This window comes from Stegostoma tigrinum, chromosome 9 (assembly GCF_030684315.1).
Source record: "Stegostoma tigrinum isolate sSteTig4 chromosome 9, sSteTig4.hap1, whole genome shotgun sequence".
NCBI lineage: Eukaryota > Metazoa > Chordata > Chondrichthyes > Orectolobiformes > Stegostomatidae > Stegostoma > Stegostoma tigrinum.
Genome location: NC_081362.1, coordinates 71892004 through 71905491, shown reverse-complemented (window position 1 = coordinate 71905491; position 13488 = coordinate 71892004). Strand labels below are relative to the sequence as shown.

Genomic DNA, 13488 nt, shown 5'->3' with positions numbered 1-13488 from the left:
CAGGACTTAATTTCCAGCCCAGTACACCAACGTGATACGGCACATGAGGAAACTGAAAGAGACTATAAGGCAGAAAGCAGCAGTGCCTGACTTCTCTACTCACTATATTGTGCAATTCTTTCACTTTCTACAGAAACCAGTCTGAGAGTTTCTTCAAACTGTCAATACTAATGCACAACTAATGTCACTTATAGTATTTGTGAGTTTATTTATTGACGACTGGTTTAACCAAGTGATTAAGTGAACTCAAGTGATGCCATGCTTGGTTATTGTCTCATTCAAATAAAAGTATTTAGGACACTAGTATAAAACTAAAAAGTTTACCGAATTGTCATTTGGTATTCCATTAATGGTATAAATATTAGATATCCACTGTTGGGTCACCCGTGAATTTATCAATTAGCATTTTCAACAAACTTAATAATGAGTGTATATAACATGGACAGGTAGATTTGAAATTAGTACATGGCAAGCAATCCACAAGTTGTGTGTTTAATTTGGTACATTAGCACAATTAGAATAATAGAATCAGAGATTCAAGGAGACATAAGTATAGGAGCAATATCACTAGATTAGTAATCTAGAGATCCTCTGGTGACAAAGGTCCAAAAAATTCCACAATGACAGATGGTGAATTCAATACAAATGGGGAATTAGAAAAGCTAGCCTAATGGCGATCATGGAACCAGTCAACTATTATGAAAGTCCGCCTGGTTCACCAATGTCCTTTACGGAAGGAAACCAGTGACCCTTACTCTGTCTGGCCTACACGTGACTCCAGACACACAACAAAGTGGCTGCCTCATAAATATCCTCCAAAATGGTGTATCAAACCACTCAATGACAATTATGGAGAGGGTTCAAGCAGCAACAGTTACATCCCATGAACAAATATAAAACAAATACTATAGAAGGCGGTAATTTGAACAATGCTGGACCTCTATGAAGGAGATAACCAATTAGCCTTTTTCTTCCTCACAGGCCTATAAATAAGCCCTGTTAATTACATTATCCAATTCCCTTTGAAAAGTTACTATTGCAACTGCTTCCAACAACCTATTAGGTAATGCAATCCTAATCATAATTTCCTGTTAAAATAATTACCTTCATCTTATTTCTGTTCTTTCTGACAATTAACTTAAACTCAGGTCCTCTGGATATTGACCCTTTTGCTCTCGAGGTCAAGTTGTGCAAGTTAGGTAGGTTGGCCACGCTTAATTGCCTATAATGTTCAGGGATGTGTAGGTTATGTGCATTAGCCACTGGAAATGTGGGGTTAGAGAGATAGTGTGGGGGATGGTACTGGGTGGGGTGCTCATTGGATGGGCAGTGTGTGCTTGGTGGACCAAATGGCCTGTTTCCACACTCTGGGAATTCTATGATAGTATTAGAATAAAGTGTTGCAAAGAGTAACAATAATTGCAAGGAATACAAGTATTATTTTCAAAAAAAGTAAAGAAACCAAGAAGTTAACAATAAAGGAAAAGACAAAATGAGAACAAGCTGGGTAGGAATTTATAAAAGCCCTGGTAAAGTGTTTTTTAAAAGAAGTATGTGAAATGAAAAATCGCTAAAATAAACAGTGATTCCTTAGATAACAAGGTGTAGAGCTGGATGAACACAGCAGGCCAAGCAGCATCAGAGGAGCAGGAAGGCTGACATTTCGGGCCTAGACCCTTCTTTTCTGAAAAAGGGTCTAGGCCCAACACCAGCCTTCCTGCTCCTCTGATGTTGCTTGGCCTGCTGTGTTCATCCAGCTCTACACCTTGTTATCTCAGATTCACCAGCATCTGCAGTTCCTACTATCTTTGAAGTGATTCCTTAGAAGCAGAGAAAGGAGAAATTATCATCAGGGATGACGAAATAGCAGGGACATGAAAGAAATATTTTGTATCAGTCCTCACAGAAGAGATAAGTTGCATATCAGAAATAGAAGCTTAGCTAAGGGTGAATTAGAGTGAGGAAATGAAGCTATTTGATACCAGTAGTGGATGAATACCAGAGAAATTCAATCGACTGAAATCTGACAAGTATCCAGGCCAATATCCTAAAGCTCTAAAAAGAGATGGCGAGAGATATAACGGACACATTGTGATGTGTCCAAATATTTCCAAATATTACAATAGTCTGAACTGTCTATCAGATCAGAAGAAGTAGTAACAGAAGTAGACCATTTGGCCCATCAGGCCTGCTCCACTATTCAATGAGATCACAGCTAATCCTATATTTCTCAACTCCATTTTTCTGTCTTATCCCCATAACCATCAATTACTTTAATGATTAGAAATCTGTCAACATCAATCTTGAACATACTTAACAACTTGTTTGCTGAAACCACAATTCCATGATGAATGCCAACTGCACATGTTCGCCTTTACTTTTTTCAGACGGCCCATGTGTGCCATCAAGCCAATTTCTTAAAAATGAAAAAAAACTTTCATTTGTTTAACCATTTTCTCTACTCACTTCTGATACTCTTTCAGCTGATTTTGGTTTTCCTTATTTTAAACGCACGCTCCTAAGTATCAGCAGGTGTGATCCATAGTTAATGACCCAACCTCTACAGCCCACTTAAGTAAAGAATTCCACAGATTGACTACCTTCAAAGAAAGGTCCCACCTCATCTCTGTCCTAAATGGACAGCTACCGACTCGGAGATCATGCTCTCTGGAGCAAGACTCTCTCACGAGGACAAACAACCTTGTAGCATCTACTCTGTCAAGCCCTATAACAAGTTTAATTGTTTCATTAAAGTTTCCCATCATTCTGGTAAACTCTAACAAGTATAGCCCCATTCTACTCCACCTCTCCTCATAAGGAAATCCCTCCATATCCAGTATTAACCTCAAACCTTCTCTTCCTCCAATACCTGTACATCTTTCCTGAGACAAGGAGAACAAAATTGTTCACAATACTATGAACAGGTGTGGTCTTACTAGTGCTTTGTACAGCTTTAGCAACACCTCTTTGTGTATACTCCATTTCCTTTGATATAAAGGTCACGGGTCCATTTTCCTTCCCTATTACCTACTAACCTTGGATACTAGCATTATGCAATTCATGCACAAGAATCCTCAAAAGCCCTCTGTGATGAAACTTTCTGCAGTCTTTCCACAGTTAGTGTTCAATTTTCTATTCTTCCTGCCAAAGTACGTAGTGTCCCCACATTATTTTCTCTGTGAAGTGTTTGTTTATTCACTCAATCTGTCTATATCCCTTAGCACACACTTCGTGTCATCCTCACTACCTGCCTTTGCACCTATTTTTGTGTCGTCTGAAAACTTGGTAATAGCACATTCACTTCTGGCATCCAAGTCATTGAAAGTATATTGAAAATAATTGTGTACTCAACACTGATCCCTGTTTCACTCTTCTATTTACAGCTTGCCATCCTGAAAGTGCCCTCTTTAGCCCAACTCTCTGGACTGTATTATTTAGCCAATCCTCTACCTACGCTAACATACAATTCGCAAGACATGATTTCTTTTCTTAATTAGCTACATGTGCGCTAACTTATTGAACACCTTTTGGAAATCCAAATATATTACAGCTAATGGTTCCCCTTTATTCTATATGTTTATGTGTGTCTGTGTAGCATATTTTTAGTTTTATTGTTTTTGTTTTAAGCACCTGTGCCAGTGTACTGAATCAGGCCTCCTACTCCGACCACATCAGTATTTAACGGCCTGTGCACTCTTTCAGTGATCAGTTTGACTCCCATGGAAATACACAGCTTAGAACAAAAAGTCCAACTTCTGGGCCTCTTTCTCCTGGGTGAGATTTGCAGAGCTAGGAAATGTCTCAATTTAACCCTCCTAACTGAGAGTGAAATTCCAAACCTAAGAAATCAAAAATAATTGTCATCACCCATGACAGTGCTGCATTCCCAACTGTGTGAGGTTTTTAAATTTTTTACAGTTTAAAGTGCACTTCCCTTTTTGAAATTGCACAAGTCATTCCTCCAGAGCACAACATATAGAGGAGGATAATAAGATTATGTGTTAATTCGACATGTTAAATGCAAATTCATTGGATCGCTTACCCTTTTTTGAAATAATGCACATAAGCACTTTGCAATGCAGCCTCAAGAAAGTATGTGAGCTCCAACTCCTGAACAGCCACATTTCCCTTAGTGGCTCGAGACTGAGTGCTGGTCATGGTCTAGAAGAATAAAATGCAAAACAAAAAGCAAAATAACATGTAAAGATACAAGGAACAGTATTGTGTCTCAACAATTACTTTCAGCTTTATAGTGAACACTGCCATCAGATAAAACTACATTCTAAAACCAAGTGTGTGATACAGCTATTTTCTCAACTCTTAACATCAGTTATGTCATCAATTGTTATTTGATGAACATGTGTTATCAGCATGATTGAAGAACAATATGTGCAATATGCCAATGTTATGGCCTAGACATCCAACCTATTAAAGTCTATTAGATTTACTCATCACCAACTGTTGACCCAGATCCTCCGACAAGGGCTTATGGTAAAAAGACTGCTTGAGGTTCAATCATCCGCAGGAATACAGTGACTGACTGATATAAACTAATGCTTTCTTTTCCTGCCAACATTGCAATGAATGCTGCTTCTTTGAGACCGTTATGTTTTAAGCTGCCTCCTTTAATTCAAGGTAAAATGGAGAATTCTAGAAGTCGGTCTGAAACAAATCTATGTAGCCTGCTTGTTATGGTTAAAGAAACATAAAACTTATTGCAAGTAAGGTCCAAGTATTAACACATTAACACAAAGGATTGCTGCTTATAGACTCTCAAGCTCTAAATCAGAGATTTGGTGAAAACCCATCAATAGATGCTACCATGTCAGGCAGAAGAAAAGGACTACTTCTGGATTAACCACCAAGTACAGTGAGGAGAAAAACCCAATCAAAGCTTTGGATGGCGAAAGACCAGTAAGTCACCAGAAGGTGCTACGTTACTGGTTGTTCATTCAAATGTGTTTAGAAGATTGAATGAAGGGACTGCTTTAAAAAGGATACTGGAAGACTCATCCTGGAGGAGAAGGGAGAAGAGATCCTGTTAAAGCCCTGTAGAAGCTTGGGGCTTTAAACATAAGACAAAGCATCCACTGAGAGTGTTATGTAATAAGGAGACATGGGGTTTCAGTTACATTTTCTGTAGCTTAATGCATTAGTTGCCTACTAATGTTAAGTTTAGTCTGCTTTTTACAGTCAGAGTCTTAAAACACTAACTCTTGTTGTATGATTCTTTCCGTTGGTCACTGGAAAATTCATCACTCCTTTCTGATTCTCAGTGTGAAACTTCACTGCTAGAGATTACAATACAGAGTAGTGGTTTAATCTACTGTTGCACTAAAATGTCACCATTTTCTGTTTCTGGCAGGAATGAAAAAATAAATCTGTTTGTTAATTGTTGAAATCTTTATCTCCTCCTTGTGAGTAAATTTATATATATGTATGTAATATATAAAATCATTAAAAATCATTAAAAACCATAAACCCAAGGAGTGTTTGGCACACGTTCCTTAGTATATAACCTTTGCTCTTCTGAGACCTGGATCAACAGACAAAGCAAAGATGTGGAAATGCTCGGGGAAATCAGCTTGTGTCACCATTTTCCTCTGCTGCATATGTTTACAGTATCATTAATCTTGTCAATCAAGAAGTATTGGTTATTTACATGATTTGGAAAGTGGAGGGAGAGAGAAAGAATGATGCAAGCTGATTAAATGAGACAAAGTGTAAAATAAATAATAAATAGAATACTCTTCATCAGAAGTAATCCAGCATCCCATTGTGTTACTCAGACTAATCTTGATGAAAACAAGCTCTATTATACAGTTTCTACAGACCTATTCTATTAATTGTATACCTATAGCAACCTCCTTTCTCTTCACTGGCAGATAAATCAGTCTATCACAAGAGTCTCATGGTGGTTTTCAAAGAGGAACAAGGAGTTTTCCTAATGTATAAGGCAATACTTGTTTCACAACTGAAAGATGCTTTAATTACTAATCTTCTCATTCCTGTTTGAGCTAACATGGCTGCTGTAAAACAGTTGTGGCATTTGCCAAACATCAATGGACTTCAAATACAATTTGAGTGAACCACTTTCAGGCACTGTAATATGAAACCTATATGGGCTGTTATGATATTAAATAATATTACCTCTTCTAGGTTCACTTTTAAAACTTGTAAACTTACTTTCAAGTTCATTGATGGATCAGTGGACAAACACTGCAATTTAGTTAGCTATTAATACCAGGAAGTTCTTGGGTTTGTTCCCAATTTGTACTATATTAATTGCAATTGAGAAGTGAGACAAAATAAAAACTGAAAGAACTGTGGATGCTGTAAATCAGGAACAAAAACCGAAGTTACTAGAAAAGCTCAGCAGGTCTGGCAGCATCTGTGAAGAAAAAAAAAATCAGAGTTAATGTTTCAGTCCATTGACCCTTGAAACATTGACTCTGATTTTTACTCTGCAATGTTAACTCTGAGCTTTTCCAGCAACTTCTGTTTTTGAGAAGTGAGGCAGTTTGGATTGCTACCAAATACAGTAGAAGAAACCAGCAGAAAAGAACAAGTCAGCTAACTCTGCTCCTGATTTCAAACTAGCAGCTACAAACGCACGGGATTTAGTGGGCCATAATTATTCTCCTCTTCCTCCAAAAGATCTCTCCAATCTCTGTCCAGTCTCCCAAATCACTAGCCACTTGAATCCAGTGCAAGAGGACAGCTCACATCCTCAGAACTAAACCCCGGAATAGAACAAAAGAACAAAATAACTTTGTTCCTTCATTGTCATTGCGACAAAATCCTGGAATTCTCCCCGTAACATCATTGTGGGCCCACCTACTGCACACAGATTGCAACAGTTCAAGAACGTGGCTCACCATCACCTTCTCATGCAACTCGAGCTAGGAAATTATTGCTGACACAGATGTCTTCATGCCACAAATGAATATTTTTAAAAAATCAAGGGAAGAAGAGGCAAAAAAAATTTCAAGCATGGGGAGAGGGAAAAACATTCTGCGCCTGCTGCACATCCAAAAAGATGGCTGGCACAATTATTTTCTACTGGATAGATAAAGTTAAATCGGTTCCAAAGTCACAAAGTGATTGATAATACTGCATTAACATATATCAGGATGTAAAACTGAGTTCAAATACAAGTCAGCTTGAAATACTCCAGAACATTAAAGGGGCTACTTCACAATGCACATTTTCTAGAAAGAAGAGGTCTCCAACTCATCATTCTAACATAAATGCAAAGTCAAGTTTCAAAGACAATGTGTAAATGTACTCCAACATCCGATTCACTAAAATGTTTCTCAGACTTCTCCCCATTCACTCCTTTATTTTTGTTTGAAACAAACGAGTTGAAACAGTTTTCTTTACCCGTTCTTCTTCTTGTAAGTAGACCAGAGCAGTAATAGTAGCTTTTTCAAAACATGACATTGTCTCTTCCTCTCGTTCAAACAGACGAACTCGTGAGGTAACAGACGAATCCTGCCGCTCAAGGGACAAACCTGAGAAACGAAAATGAAAACAACTGACATTTCTTTTGAGCACAATTCATTAAGAAAAAGTGAATCAGAAATTCAAAGTTAAGTATCTTTTATTGATACGGGAAAATTTATATTAGGATTTTGTACTGTGTGTTATGAAACTAGAAAACTTATAAAATAAATTCACGAAAACAGCTTCCAAAAAGTGAAGGATTCAATTTGTCTAATGCAGGCATTGGAAATTATTATGGCATAGGTTGGAGTTATATTTCAATTATCAATAATTTTGACTTTATTAAGCAACTGGAGAGTTATATTTTGTTTATTGTTGTTACTTACTAAACAGTTTTTGTAAGGAAGAAAGTTATATGGTCCGGGACAAAACTAAGTCATTGGTTCAGAGTTGACTCAGCCTAACAGAAATTCAGGCTAACATGTAAAAATATACTGTGGAGGTAAAAAAAAGCTGAAAAATAAAAGTTTTTTTGGTAGCTTTGTGTATGTGCATGTCTATTGGAATGAAGTTCAGTGAATTTTGTAGTTATTTCAATCTTCTTTGATGTATTATTTGGGAAATTAGAGATGATAGGTAATCACTAATAGTGACACCACATACTCCTAGGCAGACATATAAATGGCCTTATTGATACTGCATTAACTTGGTAAAGATGTACTGAGTTGAGAACGATGTTAAGAGAGACCAGCCTCTGCGCAAAGGATGATCTTACATAAAGAGATTGGCACATCAAAGAATGTATTAGGAGACAGTATTAAATGATGTCACTACGATGATCATTACTCTAAAACAAAACCTAGCAGGAATTAGGCACATACTATGTAGCTAAACCAAGATTTACCATGATCAGAAGACAGACAACACCGGCTATAGTCCAAAAGGTTTATTTGAAATCACAAGCTTTTGGAGCACTGATGAAGGGGCAACATTCCAAAAGCTAGTAATTTCAAAAAAACATGATGGACTATAACCTGCTGTTGTCTGGCTTCTGACCTTGTCCAACGCTGGCACCTCCACATCAAGATTTACCATCAACTGAAAATGCACTAATCAGCCAAGTGGAGTTCAGTGTGAGTCCAATCATGCATAGGAAGTATTGGCTATTAAGGATAAATAAGGCATGGGTTTTAATAATTTGATGCACAAATAGAAAGGCCAAAGCCAGAAGAAGAATCTCAGTCAACAAAACAGAACAATGGTCAATACCCAGGCAACTGATGTCACAAATCGCGTCCTGAAGTGGATCAACTAAAAATCAGTACTTTTCTTTTTTTAAAAAAAGTATTATTTATTTTGTAGTTGGTTTGATAACTTAATTGATCCTGTAAAATTTGTGAAAACATAGTTGTACCTTGAATGGGCCTTGTAGCTAATCAGGGCTAGTAAGCTTTTCCATCAAATTCCTCCCAAAACTCAATCTGTAACTTTAATTGACTTAGGTCTTATGATTAAAATTATTTCCCAAAATCTTACAATGATGAAAATGAAGTGAATTCCATTTATCCTCTCAAAGTAAGGCCAAATATCCCAATTTAGAAATTTTCTAATCAACCTGTTCAGAAATGTTGTTACACATCACTGGAGCAGGTGGGATGAATGTAGAACTCCTGGTCCAGAGCTAGGTGCATAACCACTGTACCACAAAGCATTTGGAGCAAAACAGGTGACTAGAGAGAGTGAGAGAGTGAGCAGGCAGTGAGTGTCAAGCAAAAAGGTGAGGCAGGGAATCAGGCAGCAGAGCCGTCAGGAGGAGGAATCAACAAGTAAAAGGGAGGAGAAAGAATTAAGTTAGTTGGAGGAATTTTGGGCCAATTAGTTTCAAGGCAGATGTAATGTAAAAATTGTACATAGAGAACCTAACCCACCCTTAATATATATTTTCATAAGGAGAATTGATTTTTGTTTAGCATCTATTTGTTACAATAATGATTTTTAAGTACTCTATTTTCTGCATCATAATTTTAAACTAATTCCTTTTCCTCTCCAATCTAATTCAAAATGCCGTAGCTAATATCTAAAATATTAGATTGCACTCAGGAAACATGATAAATTGAATCTCTTCTATCCAAGTTTGCTAATTTGGTGATTGCGCAGTATTTTGAAATTTGACTCAGGAATGTACACATTCAAATCTTGTATTAGCGATTATTCAAATTGCACTTGCATTGAAGGTCTACTTCTGGGACCAGTTAAACACAAGTGGGAAAAAGTGCAAGTAAGCTATGGGATATCGAGCGTTAGCCATTGCATAATGAGGTCATGTTCAAGATTATGTTAAGAAGGGAGCCTATAATAGTGATCTGGCATTCCATCAAACCTTCTTCCACATTAGCTATGGGGTTAATCTACATCCAAGACATTTGTCAGAGCTAATCCATTTAGCTCTGGTCAGTCTGTATGTGGAGGTCTGGGCCCAAAACAGACAAATGCTCAATTGCGAGGGGCTGTGAAAATCCACAAGACAGACTCTCAATGTTAGAAGCCTGAATTTAAGCAAACAGTGGATAGATTTTGAACTTGGAAAGAAACTTTGAGAAGAGATCTTAGAAACAGCTAACATGGAATATTAGAGATAACAAAGTGTAGAGTTGGATGAACACAGCAGGCTAAGCAGCATCTTAGGAGCAGAAAAGCTTACTTTAACCCCATGATCTCCAACATGTGCATAGCTAACAACTGGTCATTTGCAAAGTCCTTGATAGTCATCTCACCGCCTGCCTACATTCTTTTGTTGTGCACATGTAGTTTGCCATGTCATTGCACAAATACCATTTCTGAAAACCATGGATTACAGAAAAGAGCATGTTCTTAACAGGATAATAAAATGTGAGGCTGGATGAACACAGCAGGCCCAGCAGCATCCTGGGATGCTGCTGGGCCTGCTGTGTTCATCCAGCCTCACATTTTATAATCTTGGATTCTCCAGCATCTGTAGTTCCCATTATCACATGTTCTTAACAGGCTTTGCCAGCTTGTTGCAGCGCGTTTCAATTGGGTCCAGATGAACTATCAGTGCATGATAAAGTAAGCTTGCAGCGGTAATGCAAATAATTTTGAATAAGAAATATACTGGGAACTGATGTGTAGAGCCAGTGCTCGAAACATAGGAGAATATTCAGCCCATCGTGTCCACGGCTATTCACTGAAAGTATATAGTGATTGTAATGAGGTTAGCCAGATAGATCTAATACAATATGAGTTTCCAGATTGGGGCTGATAACTGGGTTGAATCAGGGACTCCTGGCTGATAGATAAGATCAGGTGTCAGACATCTTGTTCACTCTGAAGCTGGTTCTGAGGGAGCTGGGTCAGTATCAAGGACTCTCGTGTGAATAAAGGGTGACTTGGCGATGGGCTACCGGCCTCGGTGGAGTTATTTTGGAGCAACTCAGCTAGTTTGCTCCTCTGCCGTGGTCTGTAGACCTGCAGTTTTTTTTCCTTCAGCTGCTTACCCAATAGATCCATGCATGGTTCAGATAACTTACAGAAAATGCTGCTGCGCCCCACATCCAATATCCAAGCAACACAAACCGACCAGGAGCTTCAGGAACCCAGACATGACCTCCTAAACCTCCACACTTGAAAGCAGCCAGAAACAGTGTGAATGCAGCAAAAGCGTGGCTCCAGAGGCCTACCTATAGCATGAACAGTGGCAGAGTAACGTGACAAACTATAAAGTGAAGCAATAATGATGAGTGATGAATCGGGACCATCTGAAAAGAAACCAAAAATTGAACAACAACTTCAAGGAAGGAAAAAGTGATTCACAGCTGTAAAAGGTAAGATTATTTGCTTAATGAGGCGTAGAGCTGGATGAACACAGCAGGCCAAGCAGCATCAGAGGAGCAGGAAGGTAGATGTTTCAGGCCTACAGCCCTCTTCAGAAGGTTCTAGGCCCGAAACGTCAGCCTTCCTGCTCGGCCTGCTGTGTTCACCCAGCTCTACACCTTGTTATCTCAGATTCTCCAGCATTTGCATTTCCTATTATCTCTGAAACAAGATTATTTGCTTTATATGTCGCCAAAGTATATCGATAAGTAATGAGGTGCATTTGGAACCACAACAAACAACAATACACACTAAATTCAGGAGTTTTTTCCTTGAATAGCATGCTTAGGGCAAAGAAAATTGTTGTGCTTAAGCCCACTTCTAAAGTGGAAGAGTCTTTTACTTCTAAATTAGAAAGATTTGGATCTTCTATTAAAAGATAAGAAATCAATGGCTGCTAACTCTTTACTTAAAGCCTTTAAGAGCAAAGAAACAATAATAACAACATAATCCAGAGTACATCATATGGTGCTTCCACAGTAGCAAAATAAGTGGAACATTTGCCCAAAGACGACTTTCAGCAACTGAAGTAGGACCTGAAAGACTGAATGTTTCTCACTGCAGTTCGATGAATCCATTAGCGTGACCAGCCTGGAATGGCTGATTGTTCTTGTTAATACAGCTTTTAACTACATAACAACTAAAGAAGATCTTTTCATCCCTTTGCCACTTAAACAGAGAACAAGGGATAAGGATATCTACAATGAATTCAAAAAGTACGTCCTTGAGGAACAAACATTCCAATCAAGAGACTAGTTTCCACACAACTGATGGTGCAGCAGCCATGCTTAGCAGAAATGTCTGCTCTGTTGCACTTTGTAAAACTGCTCCTGAATTTCTGTCTTTTGTCCAATGAGCAAAAAATAATTTCAGAACCATTCTCAAGAAACTCTTCTTTACAGAAAAGTTAGCAACACAAAGAGGAAACTTGCCAGTAGAGTAATGCAAGCAAAACACTTACAATAAAATCTTGAATTTTACAACTGAAAAATGGTGGGATCTCCCTCAATTGATTAGGATGAGCTTGAATGGTCTTTTTACTTTATGATTATCTTTTAATCATTGCATGGAGTAACTCTCCTATCCATAGAAAATAACTCATGTCATCCTGCCTTCAACTAAAGAAATCCTTAACTAAGGTTTATCGCCTCTAGACTATAACATTCTTCTTGCTCCATTTTTCCATGCAACTTTTTTTAATCCTCAACCATCCATACTCTGTACTACATGCCAATTCCCTCAGTCTTCAGTGGCCCACAGTTTTCCAGAATATTAAAATTAAAATTCTTCAACTCTTCCCACAGCCTTATGCCACATTATCTCTACTTTCTTCTGGCCTTCATTCCACCTTCAGCATTCTAAATGTAGGAGCTCTCTTGCCATCAGATGGTCATTATGACATAGCTGAGGCACCGTTCTTTGCAACTTCCTGTCGTCTATCAACATCTTTTCTTCTTCTTCAAAAAAGAGACTTTCAAAGCTCATTTTCTCAACCAAGATTCTGCTAGCATTTCTCATATCGTGCATCATGGCATGACATCCATTCACTTGTATTTGTTTTTTTATTGTCCCCCCATCGCCATTCTCTAAAAGGTTGCCACAAAACATTTGCTACAATAATGGGCATCATATTTAAATCATTTCTGATTTGATTTGATTTGATTTATTGTAGTCACACGTACCCAGGTACAGTGAAAAGCTTTGTTTGTGAGCAGTACAGGCAAATCATAGCAAGCAAGGACAGACAGAACATACCATGCTTAGACAGGGTGAAGCATAGGTTACATTGCACAGAAGGTGCACAAAACAAGATCAACATTTAATTGAAATTAGGGAGTGCATTCATCAGTCTAATAACAGTAGGGAAGAAGCTGTTCTTGAACCCACATTCAAGCTTCTGTATCTCTGCCTGACAGAAGAGGTTACAGGGCAGAATTACCATGGTGGGAGGGGTCTTTAATGATGTTAGCAGCTTTTCCACGGCAACAAGAAGCATAGATGGAGTACATGGATGGGAGGTTGGCTTCGTGATGATCACGGCTAAGAACACAACTTTCTGTAGTTTCTTATAGTCCTGAGCAGAACTGTACCAGGCCATTATGCACTAGATAGTATGCTTTCTATGGTGCATCTGTAAAAGTTGAAGAAGGT

The 13488-nt window shown here is 38.2% G+C and overlaps 1 protein-coding gene across 3 annotated transcripts in view; it reads right to left on the bottom strand.

The window, feature by feature from the left end:
- LOC125455231 (tetratricopeptide repeat protein 7A-like) overlaps positions 1–13488 on the bottom strand; it is a 314850-nt gene that overhangs the window by 259611 nt on the left and 41751 nt on the right. For all 3 annotated transcript variants that reach the window (XM_059648618.1, XM_059648619.1, XM_059648620.1), the window contains 2 exons: positions 7384–7514; positions 4043–4161 (listed from right to left, as the gene is read on the bottom strand). In XM_059648618.1, the coding sequence (XP_059504601.1) occupies positions 4043–4161; positions 7384–7514 (250 nt within the window). The remainder of the gene's footprint in view (positions 1–4042; positions 4162–7383; positions 7515–13488) is intronic.